The 14,445-nt window shown below is 35.1% G+C and overlaps 1 protein-coding gene and 1 pseudogene across 1 annotated transcript; one reads left to right on the plus strand and one right to left on the minus strand.

The window, feature by feature from the left end:
- Positions 1 to 1,195: 1,195 nt before the first annotated feature.
- LOC143586937 (dihydrolipoyllysine-residue acetyltransferase component 2 of pyruvate dehydrogenase complex, mitochondrial-like) lies at positions 1,196 to 7,965 on the plus strand. The gene is made up of 19 exons (XM_077068379.1): positions 1,196 to 1,232; positions 3,147 to 3,284; positions 3,359 to 3,486; positions 3,574 to 3,626; positions 3,709 to 3,749; positions 4,589 to 4,644; positions 4,731 to 4,805; positions 4,914 to 5,006; positions 5,674 to 5,913; positions 6,019 to 6,091; positions 6,183 to 6,286; positions 6,389 to 6,474; positions 6,559 to 6,634; positions 6,749 to 6,816; positions 6,919 to 6,985; positions 7,203 to 7,298; positions 7,389 to 7,491; positions 7,599 to 7,694; positions 7,781 to 7,965. The coding sequence occupies exons 1-19, from the start codon at positions 1,196 to 1,198 to the stop codon at positions 7,849 to 7,851; spliced, it is 1,701 nt and encodes a 566-aa protein (XP_076924494.1). The 3' UTR covers positions 7,852 to 7,965.
- Positions 7,966 to 9,287: 1,322 nt separating this feature from the next.
- Positions 9,288 to 9,946, minus strand: LOC143588267 (mitochondrial import inner membrane translocase subunit TIM23-1 pseudogene; annotated as a pseudogene).
- Between the last annotated feature and the right edge of the window lie 4,499 nt (positions 9,947 to 14,445).

A 14,445-nucleotide genomic window follows, 5' to 3' on the forward strand; every position in this document is an offset into this window, starting at 1 on the left:
CTCAGACCCTACCATAGCATTGCTATTGGTGGGATATACTGAGTACGATGATGATGATGATGAGACCTATGCTGCTTGTGGAGTACCCCCCCCACCCCCACCCCACCCCACCCCCCTCTTTCTATCTCTCTTTTCTGCAATTTGAAGTTATATATTCATGTTTTTTAAAGGCAGGTTCAAATAACTTCAGCAAAATATTCTCAAATTATTTTGTAAATTCTTCACGTATATTATCATATCATATACATTGCCTAAATTTAATGTTATAGTTTGGTTAAATGCACATTGCACATTATAGGATATCTGTCAACTATTCTTTTAATATGTGATCCGAATAGAACATTTATAAAGCTTGTAAAACTTGGTTATTTATTAGTGGCAGTACATTCAAGTTTAACTTGATTGTGAATGAAATATTAATTATTTAAGTAATTTGTAGTTAGGAAAACTGAGATGCGTAAATGAGTTTAGTCACTTGATGCAAAGCATTGAAAGTTGGTTAGGCCATATGAAATAGGGCAATGTCCCTTGACGAGTCAATCCAAATGGGCGTGAAACACTACTACGGATGGGGCGGCTCTGTCGAACAATGCGTGTTAGCCAATCACATCATGCAACATCACATGTCTTCAGTTTTAGTTCTTATTCTTTGTTTTATTTCCAAGTGAAATCACTACACGCTTTAGTGGCTTTGGAATTTTTTTCAAAGTGAAGCATACGTGGCAGTGATGTGACGTGAGGAGGTGAGACATTTTTCACTTTTTAGTGAAACCACTATAGATGCCCTTACTAGTTCGTCATTTATCCCAAAATGTAATGTGTCTTGGATCAACTTTATAGGCAACAACTATCATCTTCCTTTGTAAATCTGGAGCATTTAGGCTCCAGTTCTCTAAATTTGAAGTCGGGTTCTTCGAGTCTAGGTTCCAAGTAACGCAACTTTGCACGTTCTTAATGCTCTGGAAATCTGGAAGCCTCCATTGTTGTTCATATCAGTCATCCTACCATCTTGAATTTGCTTTATACTTACAACGGAAATGATAAATGATGAACGAATCTAGATCGAGTTTAGAGATAGTTTAGTAAGCTCAAGGTTGAATGGGATATTTAAGAATGTTTTGGTAAACACAAACTATAAAACATTGTTCAGAGTCAAATTGGATGGATTATATTGATATGTTTGTTTATTAGAATAATGGCAGTTGCCCTTTGGCTCTTTTGGAGTGCAAAAGGTCATTGATAAGGTGGTCTTGCATTTTAAATCCAAACTCAAAGTTGCATGAACTTTTAAAACTTATGTTAAAAAAAGTATGTTGAAATAATCATATTTTATTCTTTGTTTTACGTTCGCCTTAACTATTCTTTACGGTTTTAAGCAGTTAAATATTGTTGATAAACTTTTACTCGTGAAAAGGTTAAATGACCCCATCTACTTTCACAAATTGGAGACAGCATGTGCATTTAATTTGCGTCTCATTCAAAACCAACAAGTCCTATTATGCAAATTCAACTTGCTTTTCATACAGTATCAAAACATAACCACACTTTAACATATTGTACTCAGTTGGTTAAGTGGAATTTGCCATTAAGTCCAACATTAATTGGTACTAAAGCACAGAGTAGTTTAATGAGTTAGGTAAATGATTTCAAGAGCATTTTCATCACCATGAGTCTCTTGGCTTATTGGTAGCCTTGTTGCTTCTCCTAACCGGTTCAAGTCTTGGCGCCTGTGTCAAGTGTGTGTGGTGGGGGTGGGGTGGGGGTGGGGGTTGATTTACCCGGTTGATGAGTTTCCGCCTACGAGGGGTTTTCGAGTTGTACCAGAAGTGTGTATAATTGGAGACAATTACAATCCCGTCACAACCACTCTAAAAAACGTTGTAAAAAAGAGCTTTTGATGAGTTTCAAGTTAGACCTGAAGTATTTATAACTCGGGACATGGTTACAATCCCGTCACAACAAGACTCTAAAAAAACGTTGTAAAAAGAGCTTTATATGTGTTTCGAGTTAGACCTGAAGTGTATATAACTGAGGACACGGTTAAAATCCCATCACAACCAGACTCTAAAAAACGTTAAAAAAAGAGTTTTTCATCAAAACTCACAAATTAAGCTATTATTTTTACATGGCAATTATATGTATTAATGATTTAATTAGTGAACGTCAAGTCGTCAACTACTCGCCTAGTCTCTCATCATCATCTAGTGTCACCGTACTGGGGCATAAATCGAACCTGAGTCACATAGATCATCACATCCTTTTCTTTTCACTCCATCACAAACTCATAGGCTAGTTTTACCGAATTAAAATGAAAACAAAAATAAAAAAAGATAAACATAATAAGAAAAAAAAAGTCACTTTTTAACAATTTACAGGAGACCCAAATCTAGACCTTATTTCTTATTTTCTTTTGCCATCGCAATTTGACTTATAAGCCCTACCCAATACAATACTAATAAAATACGAGATTCGCTACAATCCACTACCGCCGTACACCATTTCTTCCGGCGAACTATGACTTTTGCATCTCACGTCTTCCGTCACTCTAAGCAGGCACCGATCATCATTCCTTTTCATCCTAACACGCTCCAATTACTTAACAATTACTGCTATATATGTTCGATTTCGCCTTTGCGTTTGTTACATATTTAGATATATCGTGTTTTGTATCTATCTATAAGCTTACGATTCACGATTACTGATTGACTTTCACTGACTTTAGATGCGTTAGGTCACTGCACTTGTGATATCATTTTAAGATCCAATTTCTAGCTGCTTACTTACTGCTATCTATGTTTCATTTTGCTTTTGCGTTTGCTCGATATTCGGATATTAGGTTTTGTATTTGTGAGCCTATGATTCACGATTGATTACTGATTGATGTGAATCTGTGAATGTATTGACTGACTGAATTTAGATGCGTTAGGTCATTTCATTTGTGATATTATTTTGAGAGCCGTTTGCGCTCATGTATGTAAGTAATGTATCTGTAGCTGGAAAAATGAAGAGTAAATTAGTGTGTGAAGATTATTGAGCGATTTAGGCTGCAGATTAGGTTTGATTGGATAGAAGAAGATTTGTGTTCATTAGGGCTTGAATATGAGGATTTTTGTTTATTACATATTCAATCGCTAATTACCTGTAAGATTTTATTATATTGAATTGTTTTCTTCTCTTTTTTTTTTTTCAGTTGAAAAATGCTCCTGGAGTGCTAAGGCAGGATCAGGCGATTCTGGTTCGGTGGTTTACACATGGCACTCGTTCCGCTACTAGCAAAGGGGATGGTAAGTTATAGTTCAGTTGCAACAAGTTCAATTTTACATGATTGTGTTGACAAAAGTCTGCATTCATTTTGCAGATATGTTGAAGCATCGACAGATTAACAATGCTTTTGGGGAGAATATTTGTGGGTGTAAGTCATGCACTGGATCTGTGTCTAGTACACCAATGCTCACTCGAGGTTACAGGGCGGTGAATTCCACAAAGGTAATCTCTAGGTTTTATTTATGTTGTTGTTATGTTGATTAAATAGAATATTGCTGTCAGATGGTTACTGATGACTTATGTTTCTAGGTGCATAATGGACTTGCTGCTAGTGGTATGGTGTTTAGTAGAGCAATTTCATGGTAATTTTTGAAGATCTTAACCACCATTGCAAGTATTCGGGTTCATAATTCATGTTCTGATTATATGATTTATGTGTAACAGCTCTGATGTGCAACTTAGGAGAAGTTTTGCTACAAATTCAGGTAATCTTTATGAGCACCATTAATGTTTACTTGCTACAGAGCCATGTGACCTTTAATCCTTTGATACATGATTCTATGGGTTTGATTGTGTAAATCTATTGGCGTGTCTGGAACTTTCTTTTTTTGCTGATGAAAGTACAGTCATTATTTGTGATGTTTTGCTGCTGGTCTTGCTGGATGTGTAAATATTCAGTGACCATTTAAGGGTTGTTAGTGGGATGTTCATTTTCTGATTGCTTTAATATTGTCAAGAGGTTGAGTGGAAGCTTAGTGAGTAGAACTTTTCATCTGTTAGGCAGGGTAGCTATTGTGTTGTGTGAAGCCTTGAACTGCTAGATAGTCATATATATATTGTGTTGATTTTGGATCTTTAGAGTTACTGATGGATAGCTCTGTCAACACTAACATGAGATACATAGGTCTATGATCATTTTATTAGTATATGATTAGAAAATAATACCTGAAGAAGCTGATAAACTGATGTGCTGAGGTGGACATGGAAATTTCACTTGTCAACGGTTTCTAGTTTCTTCTACATAGTACTTGGCTTATAGTGTTGTTACAATATTCTGAGAAATATCTGTACTTCTGTTGGGATGTTACCATCAGCTGAATCTACACTGATGTTGATTCACATTGATATTAAGATTACATGTGATACATGTAGCAACTTATATCATGCTCAAGGCCTAGATCAATTATCCTTATATATCATTTGACAAGTGGTTCATTTTCTCTTTGAGATTTGTAGGAGGTTTGCTTTGTTTTAACAGCAATTTTATTTTACCAAAATTCTCGTGCTATTTTAAATTTGTTTAACATATGCTTTCACACTGCAGACCTTCCTCCACACCAAGAGCTTGGGATGCCTTCTCTTTCACCTACAATGACAGAGGTCTGTGCTATTTCTAAGTCTCATGGTTCCGTATTTTAGTTTGTCATATTCTATTTTCTGAAATATTTGTTTGATGTCTTGTATAGGGTAACATAGCACGTTGGTTAAAGAAAGAAGGTGATCAAGTTGCCCCTGGTGAAGTACTCTGTGAAGTTGAAACAGTGCGCCTTCTTTATCTTTAATTTTAGGTTTTCTGCTTATCATTGTTTGCTGAGAATTTTGTACAGTCCTTCAAACTGACTGCCTACATATGCATTAATATGTTACAGGATAAAGCGACTGTAGAAATGGAGTGCATGGAGGAAGGATATCTTGCTAAGATTATACACGGAGATGGAGCAAAAGAAATCAAAGTTGGCGAGGTATTTGATCTCTATATGATGGCAGACTACATTTCTTCTGTTACATGTTATATATTCGGTTATTAGATATAGTCCATTTGGTTATATTTCAAATAAATTCATCTTTTATACACTAATATTTGTGGTGACAAAATAAGCGGGTCGGACGGGTTGGGCAATAACTCAAAAACGGTTTCAGGTCAAAATGGGTGTTTTTGTTATGCTTCAAAATGAGGGGGGGTTCAGGTTGGGCTGACTCACTTACTTTCTATTGATTTTGTAAATGATTAATTACAAAAAACTAGCTGGCTTATTTTAGTTACAGATTAAATGATGGTTAAATCTTTTAGCTTTCCATTTGACCATTAATTGTAAAGCACAAAAAATGTTTAAAGTGGTGTGAGTAATTACGAAAACAAGCAGACTTATTTTAATTAAGCGTATTAGTATGTTTTTAACTTTTATGCATTTGAATATACTTTAGAAGATCTTTACCCCCATTTTACATGTTTTTTCAGTTAAGTCTTTTAGTTCAACTTAATTGACCCATTCAATATAATATATGCATTTCTACATGGATTTGAGTTTAACCAACTAATTTTGGTTGACATGCAACTTACTTTGAGGGTGAATGTCTTCTAAGTTAAGTTATAGCAAGGAGGAACTAAAGTAACTATACTTGTGGCAGGTGATTGCAATAACTGTCGAAGACAAGGATGATATTGAAAAATTTAAAGATTACAAACCCCAAGCATCAGGTGGTGGGGCCCCACAAACTCCCCATGCAGAAAGTGCCCCTGCCAAAGAAAAAGTAGTTGAAAAGTCACCCAGTCCACCTGAACCAAAACCTGCAAAGCCCAGTACAGCACCTCCAACAGATCGTGTTTTCGCTAGTCCTCTTGCAAGAAAATTGGCTGAAGATAACAATGTATCTGATCTTATATATATTCTAATTCTTCTACCATAAACCTGATTCTTTTTAAAACTCACTGTATTCTCATGTTTGTTTATGTTAATGGATTTATATAACTAGGTACCTTTATCAAGCATAAAAGGTACTGGCCCTGATGGAAGCATTGTGAAGGCGGACATTGAAGAATACTTAGGTATTACTCATTATAGTAAAAATAAAGCTGTATAAATTTTGGTTGCTCAATTATATTTGTTTCGACTCATCCGGCCTCTCTTCATTTGTAGCTTCTGGTAAGAAAGATCTTCCAGCAGCACCATCAAAGGCTGATTCTAAGGCACCAGTTTCTGCTATTAATTACACTGACATTCCAAACTCTCAGATCAGAAAGGTCATTTATACCCTTATTCACGTGCCTTCTAAATTTGATACAAGAACTACACACTCTTTCTAATTAACTATATACTAATAATTGATCTTGTAACATTTACAGGTCACCGCGTCACGGTTATTGATGTCAAAGCAAACTATTCCTCATTATTATCTTACTGTAGATACATGTGTTGACAAACTTACAAAGTGAGTTTTGATTTAATCCTAAATGTGAAATGTTGACCATTCAGTCTCTCATAAGATGATCTGATTGATGTTTTGTTTGTACAGATTGCGTGCGGAACTCAACGCATTACAAGAAGCTTCAGGAGGGAAGAAGATATCCATTAATGATCTTGTGATTAAGGTATAAAAAGTTGGATTTTTCACATCATATATAACATTGTTATATAATCAGCTTCATTTTGGATTCTGGTTGATAATTTAATAAGGTCAAATTTGTTTTGGTCTATTTTTGCAGGCTGCAGCATTAGCTCTCCGTAAGGTTCCTCAATGTAACAGTTCATGGACTAACGATTATATTCGCCAGTAAGTATACGCAATTTGGAAATTGTATTCTGTCTTTAAGAAAATATTATTAGAGTAACTTGACATGCATAATAATGACGTGTTTTATGATTTGATTTATAGGTTTCATGAAGTGCACATCAACGTGGCTGTACAGACCGATAACGGACTCTTTGTCCCTGTTGTAAGGGTAAGTCGGTCGCCACTACTATAATTTATAGGTGGCAAAATGGACGAGGTTATATGCATACAAATTTCATAGAAACCTTTTGACTTGTTAAAGATACAACATATTTGAGTTGATCCATTTTTAAGTAAATGGGTAGAAATTGCAACCTCTATATATATCGTGTTTGTGACTTAAAACTTATAAACATTTTATGAGGTTATAATTTGGATTTGTGCAGGATGTTGATAAGAAGGGCTTGTCAGCAATTTCAGAGGATGTTAAGAACTTAGCCAAGAAAGCAAGAGAAAACAGCTTGAAACCAGCTGAATATGAGGTCTGAACGGTTCCCACCTTTTTGTTAAAACTATTTGGTTTATCTTCAAACATGATTCAGTACTTAATAGTTAATACTCTTTTTTTGTAGGGTGGTACGTTCACCGTTTCAAATCTAGGAGGCCCGTTTGGAGTCAAGCAGTTCTGTGCCATTATAAATCCACCACAGGCCGGCATTTTAGCAGTTGGATCTGGTTAGTACATAGATAAACACTCATTTTAAAACCATGTTTGCATTATTATATATTTCTGATTTCCAAACTAACAATAAATAATACTTATATAAATAAATTATGTGCAGCTGAGAAGAGGGTTATTCCCGGTTCAGCAGCCGGCGAATTTAAGTTCGCATCATACATGTCTGTCACATTGAGTTGTGATCACCGTGTTATTGATGGTATGTGACAACAATATTTACTTATTATTTTAATAATTATCTAATTTGGTTAATGAGATGCTAACAAGCAGTTTTTGGGTTATTAGGTGCTATTGGTGCAGAATGGCTTAAGGCATTCAAAGGTTACATAGAGAACCCTGAGACCATGTTGCTTTAGAGACCCTCATCAATTTTTTTCCTTTTAATTTTGTTTTCATTTACGATTATCAATTTCTTTCCATGTGTTGTTACCCACTGGCTTTTGGTTGATCACATGATGAAATCTTTTGTTTCAAAATAAGAAAAAAAAGAGGAGGTTGTCGAGCTGTTGAGTTATGAACTCAGTTTTGGACATGTATAGAGTTAACATCTACTGTGCAAAGGAGATAATTCTCAAGTCGATTATTGCACTTGCATGTAACCAAAATAAAAACCAAATCAAACAGACATAATGTTTTGGTTTCATTTATCTCTATTTCATCTTGTTGGATTGTTTTTAGTTTATACAGATCTTGCTTGGGAATGATAGACCAATTGTTGACCTTAAAACATATCACATCAAAGATTTCAACATTATGATCACAAGTTGTAATTAAAGTCTAGTTGCTTGTCAAATGGTAACGGAAGTCAAGCTTGAACACCATTTGATTTAGTTATTGTAAAAACATGGTTCAAAATTAATGATCAAATAAGTAGATTATGAATGGCTACGTAAAAAAATGCAGCCTTTTGGTTGTAATGTCGTAAACAAAGCGTAGAGCAACGTCTCGAGTACGTGCTCTCCACCTATGCAGCCTCTGCTTATAGAATGTTTCAAAATCCAAAAAGAATATCCAAACGGTTAAATTGATTCTGGTTGGAGAATTTTATCAACTTAAAAGTCTAAAATAACCCTGGTAAAGTAATTTCATACTATGTACACATAACTAAAGACATCAGCATGATTTACAAGACTACCATACATGCCAAATTGGTTTAAATATGTGCCCATCACGGTAGTTGATGCAATGCGTTGCATAAGGCGTGGATGACACTGTGACTTCTCGATATGTGGTCTCGCTTGCGCATGATGTAGTGTCCAGTATTTGACAAATTAGACTATTGGATCGGATTTTTAAGTAAAGAGAAACTCATTCTTTGGTGTTTTCGGGTTTGTGGTTTGAGGCAACATGGACCAGAAGAGAAAGCTTGTGGACTCGTTTTTGATTCCTAGTGAAGATGCTCTAATGAGTGTGTTCTGAGTGTTTTAAAAGTATGAACTTGAAAAACAGTTTCATGTTTAATAAAAATTTATTATTAACTTAAGAAACAGCAAGTACACCACTTAGGTCATGTGGTCTTCACATCACCAAGACCTTATCATATAACACCATTATTCAAAACCAAACTTCACTAATACTAACAACTATAAAACAAACAAGCTGCATATAACTGTAACAGAAGTTGCATATCAATGTCTACATGACTTTATTTGTCACATTATAAAGGGCATCAAGTGTGCACAAAACAAAAGTTTCCTAACCATTTTTAACCAAAGATATGCTAATCGGTGATCACCATTCACCAACATGATTCACCTTCTAACTCGTGATCAACCAAACCTCGACTCAACTGATCACAACCACCCTCAAATCGGAACATACCTCTTCAAAACCTGTTTCCCAGCAACCCCTAACCCGACCACAATCCCACCAACCGCTCCCGCCACCGCAGCCGACCTAATCCCGCTCACCGCCCTATAAACCACACCTGTCCCCAACCCAGCCACCACACTATTAATAACATCATCCGTATCCCTCACCGCAACCATCCCGCTCTCCATTCCAGCATACAACAACCCGATCACACCCACCCGGTTCCCGTACCTCCTCCCCCACTCTCCGGAACCATTAAGTATCCTATTAACCCTAATTTTAGACGTGTCTTGAGGTTCAAAGGCTTTGACGGCGGCGGTACAGCCTTTTCCGGCACCGGCAACGGCTCCGGCGAGGTAGCCAATGCCGGTGTAGTAGGTTAGGTTTTCGCCCCATGAGCGGCGTTGAGCGATGGATTCTTCTGGGAAGAGGTATTGGGGTGATGTGGGTATTTGGAGGGTTGTACAGACGACGGTTGTGGTTGTTGTGGTGGTGGTGATCGTCGTCGATTTGGTTGTGATTTGATGACATGTTGGAATTAGGGGTTTGGGTTAGGGTTTTGGTGTGGTGAGAATGTGATTTTTGAGGGAAGAGAAGAATAGGGGAAGAGAGGCGGTGGTTAAAACCCACGCCAAGATTCTGGGTTTGGGGCGTAGAATACTTTTGTTTTTTAAGATTATCGCGGTCTATTTTAACTTTTGTAAACTGTTAAAATTAACTGAAATTTAAATAAAACGTCTTTTAAACTTATAAGAGTTTTTCAACATTGAAAGTTAAATAATAGTTATACAACACTGAAATAATATTCTTCGAAGTTCAGAAGAGACGATAGGCGGTGGCGGAGAGCAGCGGGGAGTAGGGGTTGTGGAGGGGCGACGCTGGTGGAGGGGAGACGACCGGTGGAGGAACGAGGGGTTGGTGGATAGGGTTGAGAGTCTGTGAAGGAGAACAATAGTTTATGAGGTTCGAAATATGTTAGAAGAGGTAAAAGAGGCTAAGCTAGATTTGCACCGAAACGAGCCCGCACAATTGTTTTTTTTAATTAAACGTCTGTGAGAAAACAAACACTCTGTAGAAACTCATGGTTGTGCAGTGCAGACAGAAGAACTCTTGTAGAGCTTTTTTCAGAAAACAAACATCATCTTAATGTTGAAGATTTTAGGCGTAAGTGAAAAAAAAAACATTCAGTCATGTCACTACATGTAGATAGATATGGAATTTATCAATAACTTTTCTCTACAAACACGCAATAACTTAAATTTTTATTTGAACAACCAATACTTTATTAATAAACTCCAGATCTTAGCAAGAAGCTAAAAAACGGAGCAACATACTACAACACCAAACTTACAAGCAAAATTATAAAACGTAAACTTCCACCAACTCGCCCAATCGAGCTCCTCACATCGCGCATATTTTTCATAAGAATGCACACCTTTTGATTTCCACTTTATCCAATTAACTAAAATCTTATTTAACATCTTCTATTAAATTTGTGAAAAAGTGAGGGTTTATTGGTTAGAAATGAGCATGATCCCACACATCATACTCTAACGCCTACCAACCCTATACCGCCTTCGGCCTTTAGCGACTTCCATCTCACATCCATAATGGTGTTTAACGCCCCAACCAAGTGATGTTATGATGAATGGTGAGTCACTAAACTGTTTGTCGACATGTTGAGAAAGGGTTATGATGGGTAAGAGATCATAGAATAAAGGAGCTAAAACAATTTAGTGTGACTAAGTTTACCACTATTTAAATACAATATTCTAATTAAATATTTAAAACCCCATACAAAAAGTGGGGAATGCGATATAGCATGGTGGATCGGGTCATGTGTTATGTTCCGATATGGTGTACGTAATAGCTAGAGGTTTGGGAAGGCCTTTGGGCCAAGTTTTTTTTGGTGACAAATATAACTATGGGCAACCCGTTTAATTATGGTAGGCCCATTTGAAGTTTTCTTGGCCCTAACTCATTTAACCTAATTGATTCCTATATATATCATAGTCATGTGTGTATTGTGTTTCATAAAAATTATCATAGTTTCACCATGTGGATATAGGTCGTCTTGACTGAACCACCATGTAAGATGTTGTGTCCTGTCTATTGTTTTTTTTTTCAAGTTTCGTTTCTTAGTGTTAATTCTTTTGTTCAAGTGTGTGTTGGTGACACTGCACCACTTGATTTCTAACAAGTGGTATCAGAATCGAAGGCTCGTTGAACACATGATGGGTTCGTATTGAGACGATTTGCAAATTGTTTTATCCCGTTTAAAGATCAAAGACTGACATCGGTTAGGGCTGCCATAACTCTTGGACCCGTTGGTGTTTGTTAGTCACACTTTGCGTAAAGGACACAAAAATGAAATTTAGTTTTCCTTTTTTTTGGCTTACGATTAACAAAAGGAAAAAAGTTATATCCTTCCAAAGGAAGTAGGTCTTTTTTTTCTTATAAGAAAATTACAGCGATTATTATTTTTAGTTTTGTTCGATCAGTTTGCTTAATCCGATCAAAACAAAGAGCAACAAAAGTTGATTGATGAGATTTGTTTGGCTGATTAGATTTTCTTGGTGTAAGCGCTTTTGGATTTGACCATATTAACAAGCTAGGGTTTTGGAATTTCGTTTCGTTTTGTTCCTCAATCTGGAGTTTTGACTACTATATCCAGACAAGTTTTGGGGTACTTATAATAATTACTTTGGATTAATTCTGACATTAACTCACTTAATGTCCAGATGTCATATGTGGAAATCAAGTTTGATAATGAGACTCATACTTTAGTATTGTTATCGTCATTGCTTGATAACTTGTTAGGAACAGTTACTCATGTTATTGATCCTCTTAGCAGGTGCTAAGGTGCAGAATGGCTAAATGCATTCAAAGGCTACATTGAGAACCCAAAGACCATGTTGCCTTAAAGATCCCCCATCTATTTCCCTTCTTTTGATTTGGCAATTACCAATTTTTCTATGTGTGTTGTTACCCACTAGCTTTTAGTTGATCAAATGAGGAAATAGTTTTTTTCAAAATATGGACTCTTGAAGCAGTTATGTGCCATCGTAAATCCACCCCAGGCCGACATTCTAGCAGTTGGATCTGCTTAGTAGATAGATAATTAAGCTTATTTTTAAATAATGTTTGCAATACTATATATTTCTATATTTAGATAAACAAATTATGTGCAGCTGAGAAGAGGGTTATTCCCGGTTCAACGGCTTGCATCATACATGTTTGTCACGCTGTCTTATGATCATCGTGTTATTGATGGTATGTAACAATAATGTTTATCATTTCCAAGTGTTGTTTATCTATTGGTTTTTCGTTGGTTACATGATGGAGTCTTTTGTTTTAAAATAAGAAAAAAATGAAGGTTGTCGAGCTGTTGACTCTTGAACTCAGTTTTGGACATGTATAGAGCTAAAATCTATTGTGCAGAAGACAATATCGAGTCAATTTTTGCACTTGCATGCAACCAACATAAAAAAAACCTCCATAATGCTTTGATTTAATTTATTTCTAGTTCATCTTGCTGGATAGTTTTATAGTTTTAATGAAGGAAAAATGTAAAATATAACGGGGGACAAAAATGAGAAGTGTGTGAAGGATTTGTAACAAAAAAAAACCCTAAAAGAATAAAAAAAATAATAAAAAATCGTAACTCAAAATATAAATAAAATTTTGAGTTATGATTTTTAAGGGTTTTTTTACTACAAATTATTCTCATCATTCTAAATTTTGTCCTATTTTATAGAATAATCTGACCCTCTTAAAATGAAAAGGTGGTGTTGAATGAGAAGGTGACTAACCGGTTGTTGACCTTTAATATTATCACATCAAAGTATTTAACATTATGATTGTACGTTGTAATTAAAAGTTTAGTTTTTATCTTCTAGTTAAAAAACCTCTAAGTTTACGATGATTTGATCACCTTACAACGAATTAGATGCTAATCTTAATTTTATTCTCACAACCTTAAGGGTTATTCTTGGTTCAAAGGTTGGAGAGTTTACACAACATTGACATGTTATATTAGTTAAAAAATTTCGCATAATCTCATACGCCTCGTAAAGATGAACAATAACCAAACTATCAACCAAAATCGAATGAAAAACTAACGAACCAAGACCAAAATTAACCGAAAACCGATTAATCAAAAACCGAATTAGTTGAAAATCGGTTATCTTTTTTTGTACCCTCGTTTAACTGAAATTAACCAAACTGAATTATTCATATTTTAATATATTTCTAACTTTAGTTTCATGTGTTTCATGTTCTATACCTCCACTTTATGTATCTAAGCCTCCATTTAATACATTTCCGCGCAGAAATATTTATCCAAATTTAATTTTGATTATTAACCGAAAACCAATTAATTAATAACACACGGACTCGGCCCCAGACATGGGCAAATGGACTCCAAGCGTGTTTTTTCAACAAAACCATTTAACCAAGTGGGAAGACCCATTAAATATTCTTTATTTGTCAACTCAAGAGTAATAATAATTGTTGTTGAGAAAGTGAATACAAATCCATCTTCTTATCAACAAAACAACAACATGCACTGATTGAAGTTTCATTATTATTTTATTATACTAAAAAGACAACTCATATGCATCCCTCTAAAATAAAAATATACAAGATTGGATGATTAATCAAAATAAACATGTATTACTAAGCCAAAAATCAAATATTAAAGGCTTGGTGTCTATCGTCGATACACGTATATAAAAGCATTTGATAATGGGATAATTTTAAATCATAAAAGTTTCAGTCATTTTAAAGACTAACAATAAAAAATGAAAGCAAAATTTAAGAAAAAAAGAGGAATAGTAAATTGAATAGTAAAAATAAAAAAAGAGGAATAGTAAAGCTGACACTTACCCACATTTAAGGTTTGTTAAATATACTTTATTTTTAAAAGTACAAAAAAAGAGGAATAAAAAACGAAAGCAAAGTTTAAGAAAAAAAGAGGAATAATAAATTGAATAGTAAAAATGTGAGAGGGAAGAAATCTCCTATTTAATATATATATATATATATATATATATATAATTAAAATTTCCTCTCATTGTGGTAAAGGAAATACTAGTTGTTTTATGTGACCTACATTTGATTCGTACTTTCATAATTTA

Source organism: Bidens hawaiensis, unplaced genomic scaffold (genome assembly GCF_021521415.1).
Source record: "Bidens hawaiensis isolate Kalapana, Puna unplaced genomic scaffold, B.hawaiensis_p1.1 tig00001575_1, whole genome shotgun sequence".
NCBI classification, from domain to species: Eukaryota; Viridiplantae; Streptophyta; class Magnoliopsida; order Asterales; family Asteraceae; genus Bidens; species Bidens hawaiensis.

What these genes read in the sequence shown, in the direction of transcription:
- LOC143586937 (XM_077068379.1), top strand. Translation starts at nt 1,196, where the DNA reads ATGGCAGTTGCCCTTTGGCTCTTTTGGAGTGCAAAAG. An exon ending in CGCTACTAGCAAAGGGGATG is followed by an intron (nt 3,285 to 3,358) that starts GTAAGTTATAGT and finishes TTCATTTTGCAG; the next exon opens with ATATGTTGAAGCATCGACAG. An exon ending in TCTTTGTCCCTGTTGTAAGG is followed by an intron (nt 6,986 to 7,202) that starts GTAAGTCGGTCG and finishes GGATTTGTGCAG; the next exon opens with GATGTTGATAAGAAGGGCTT.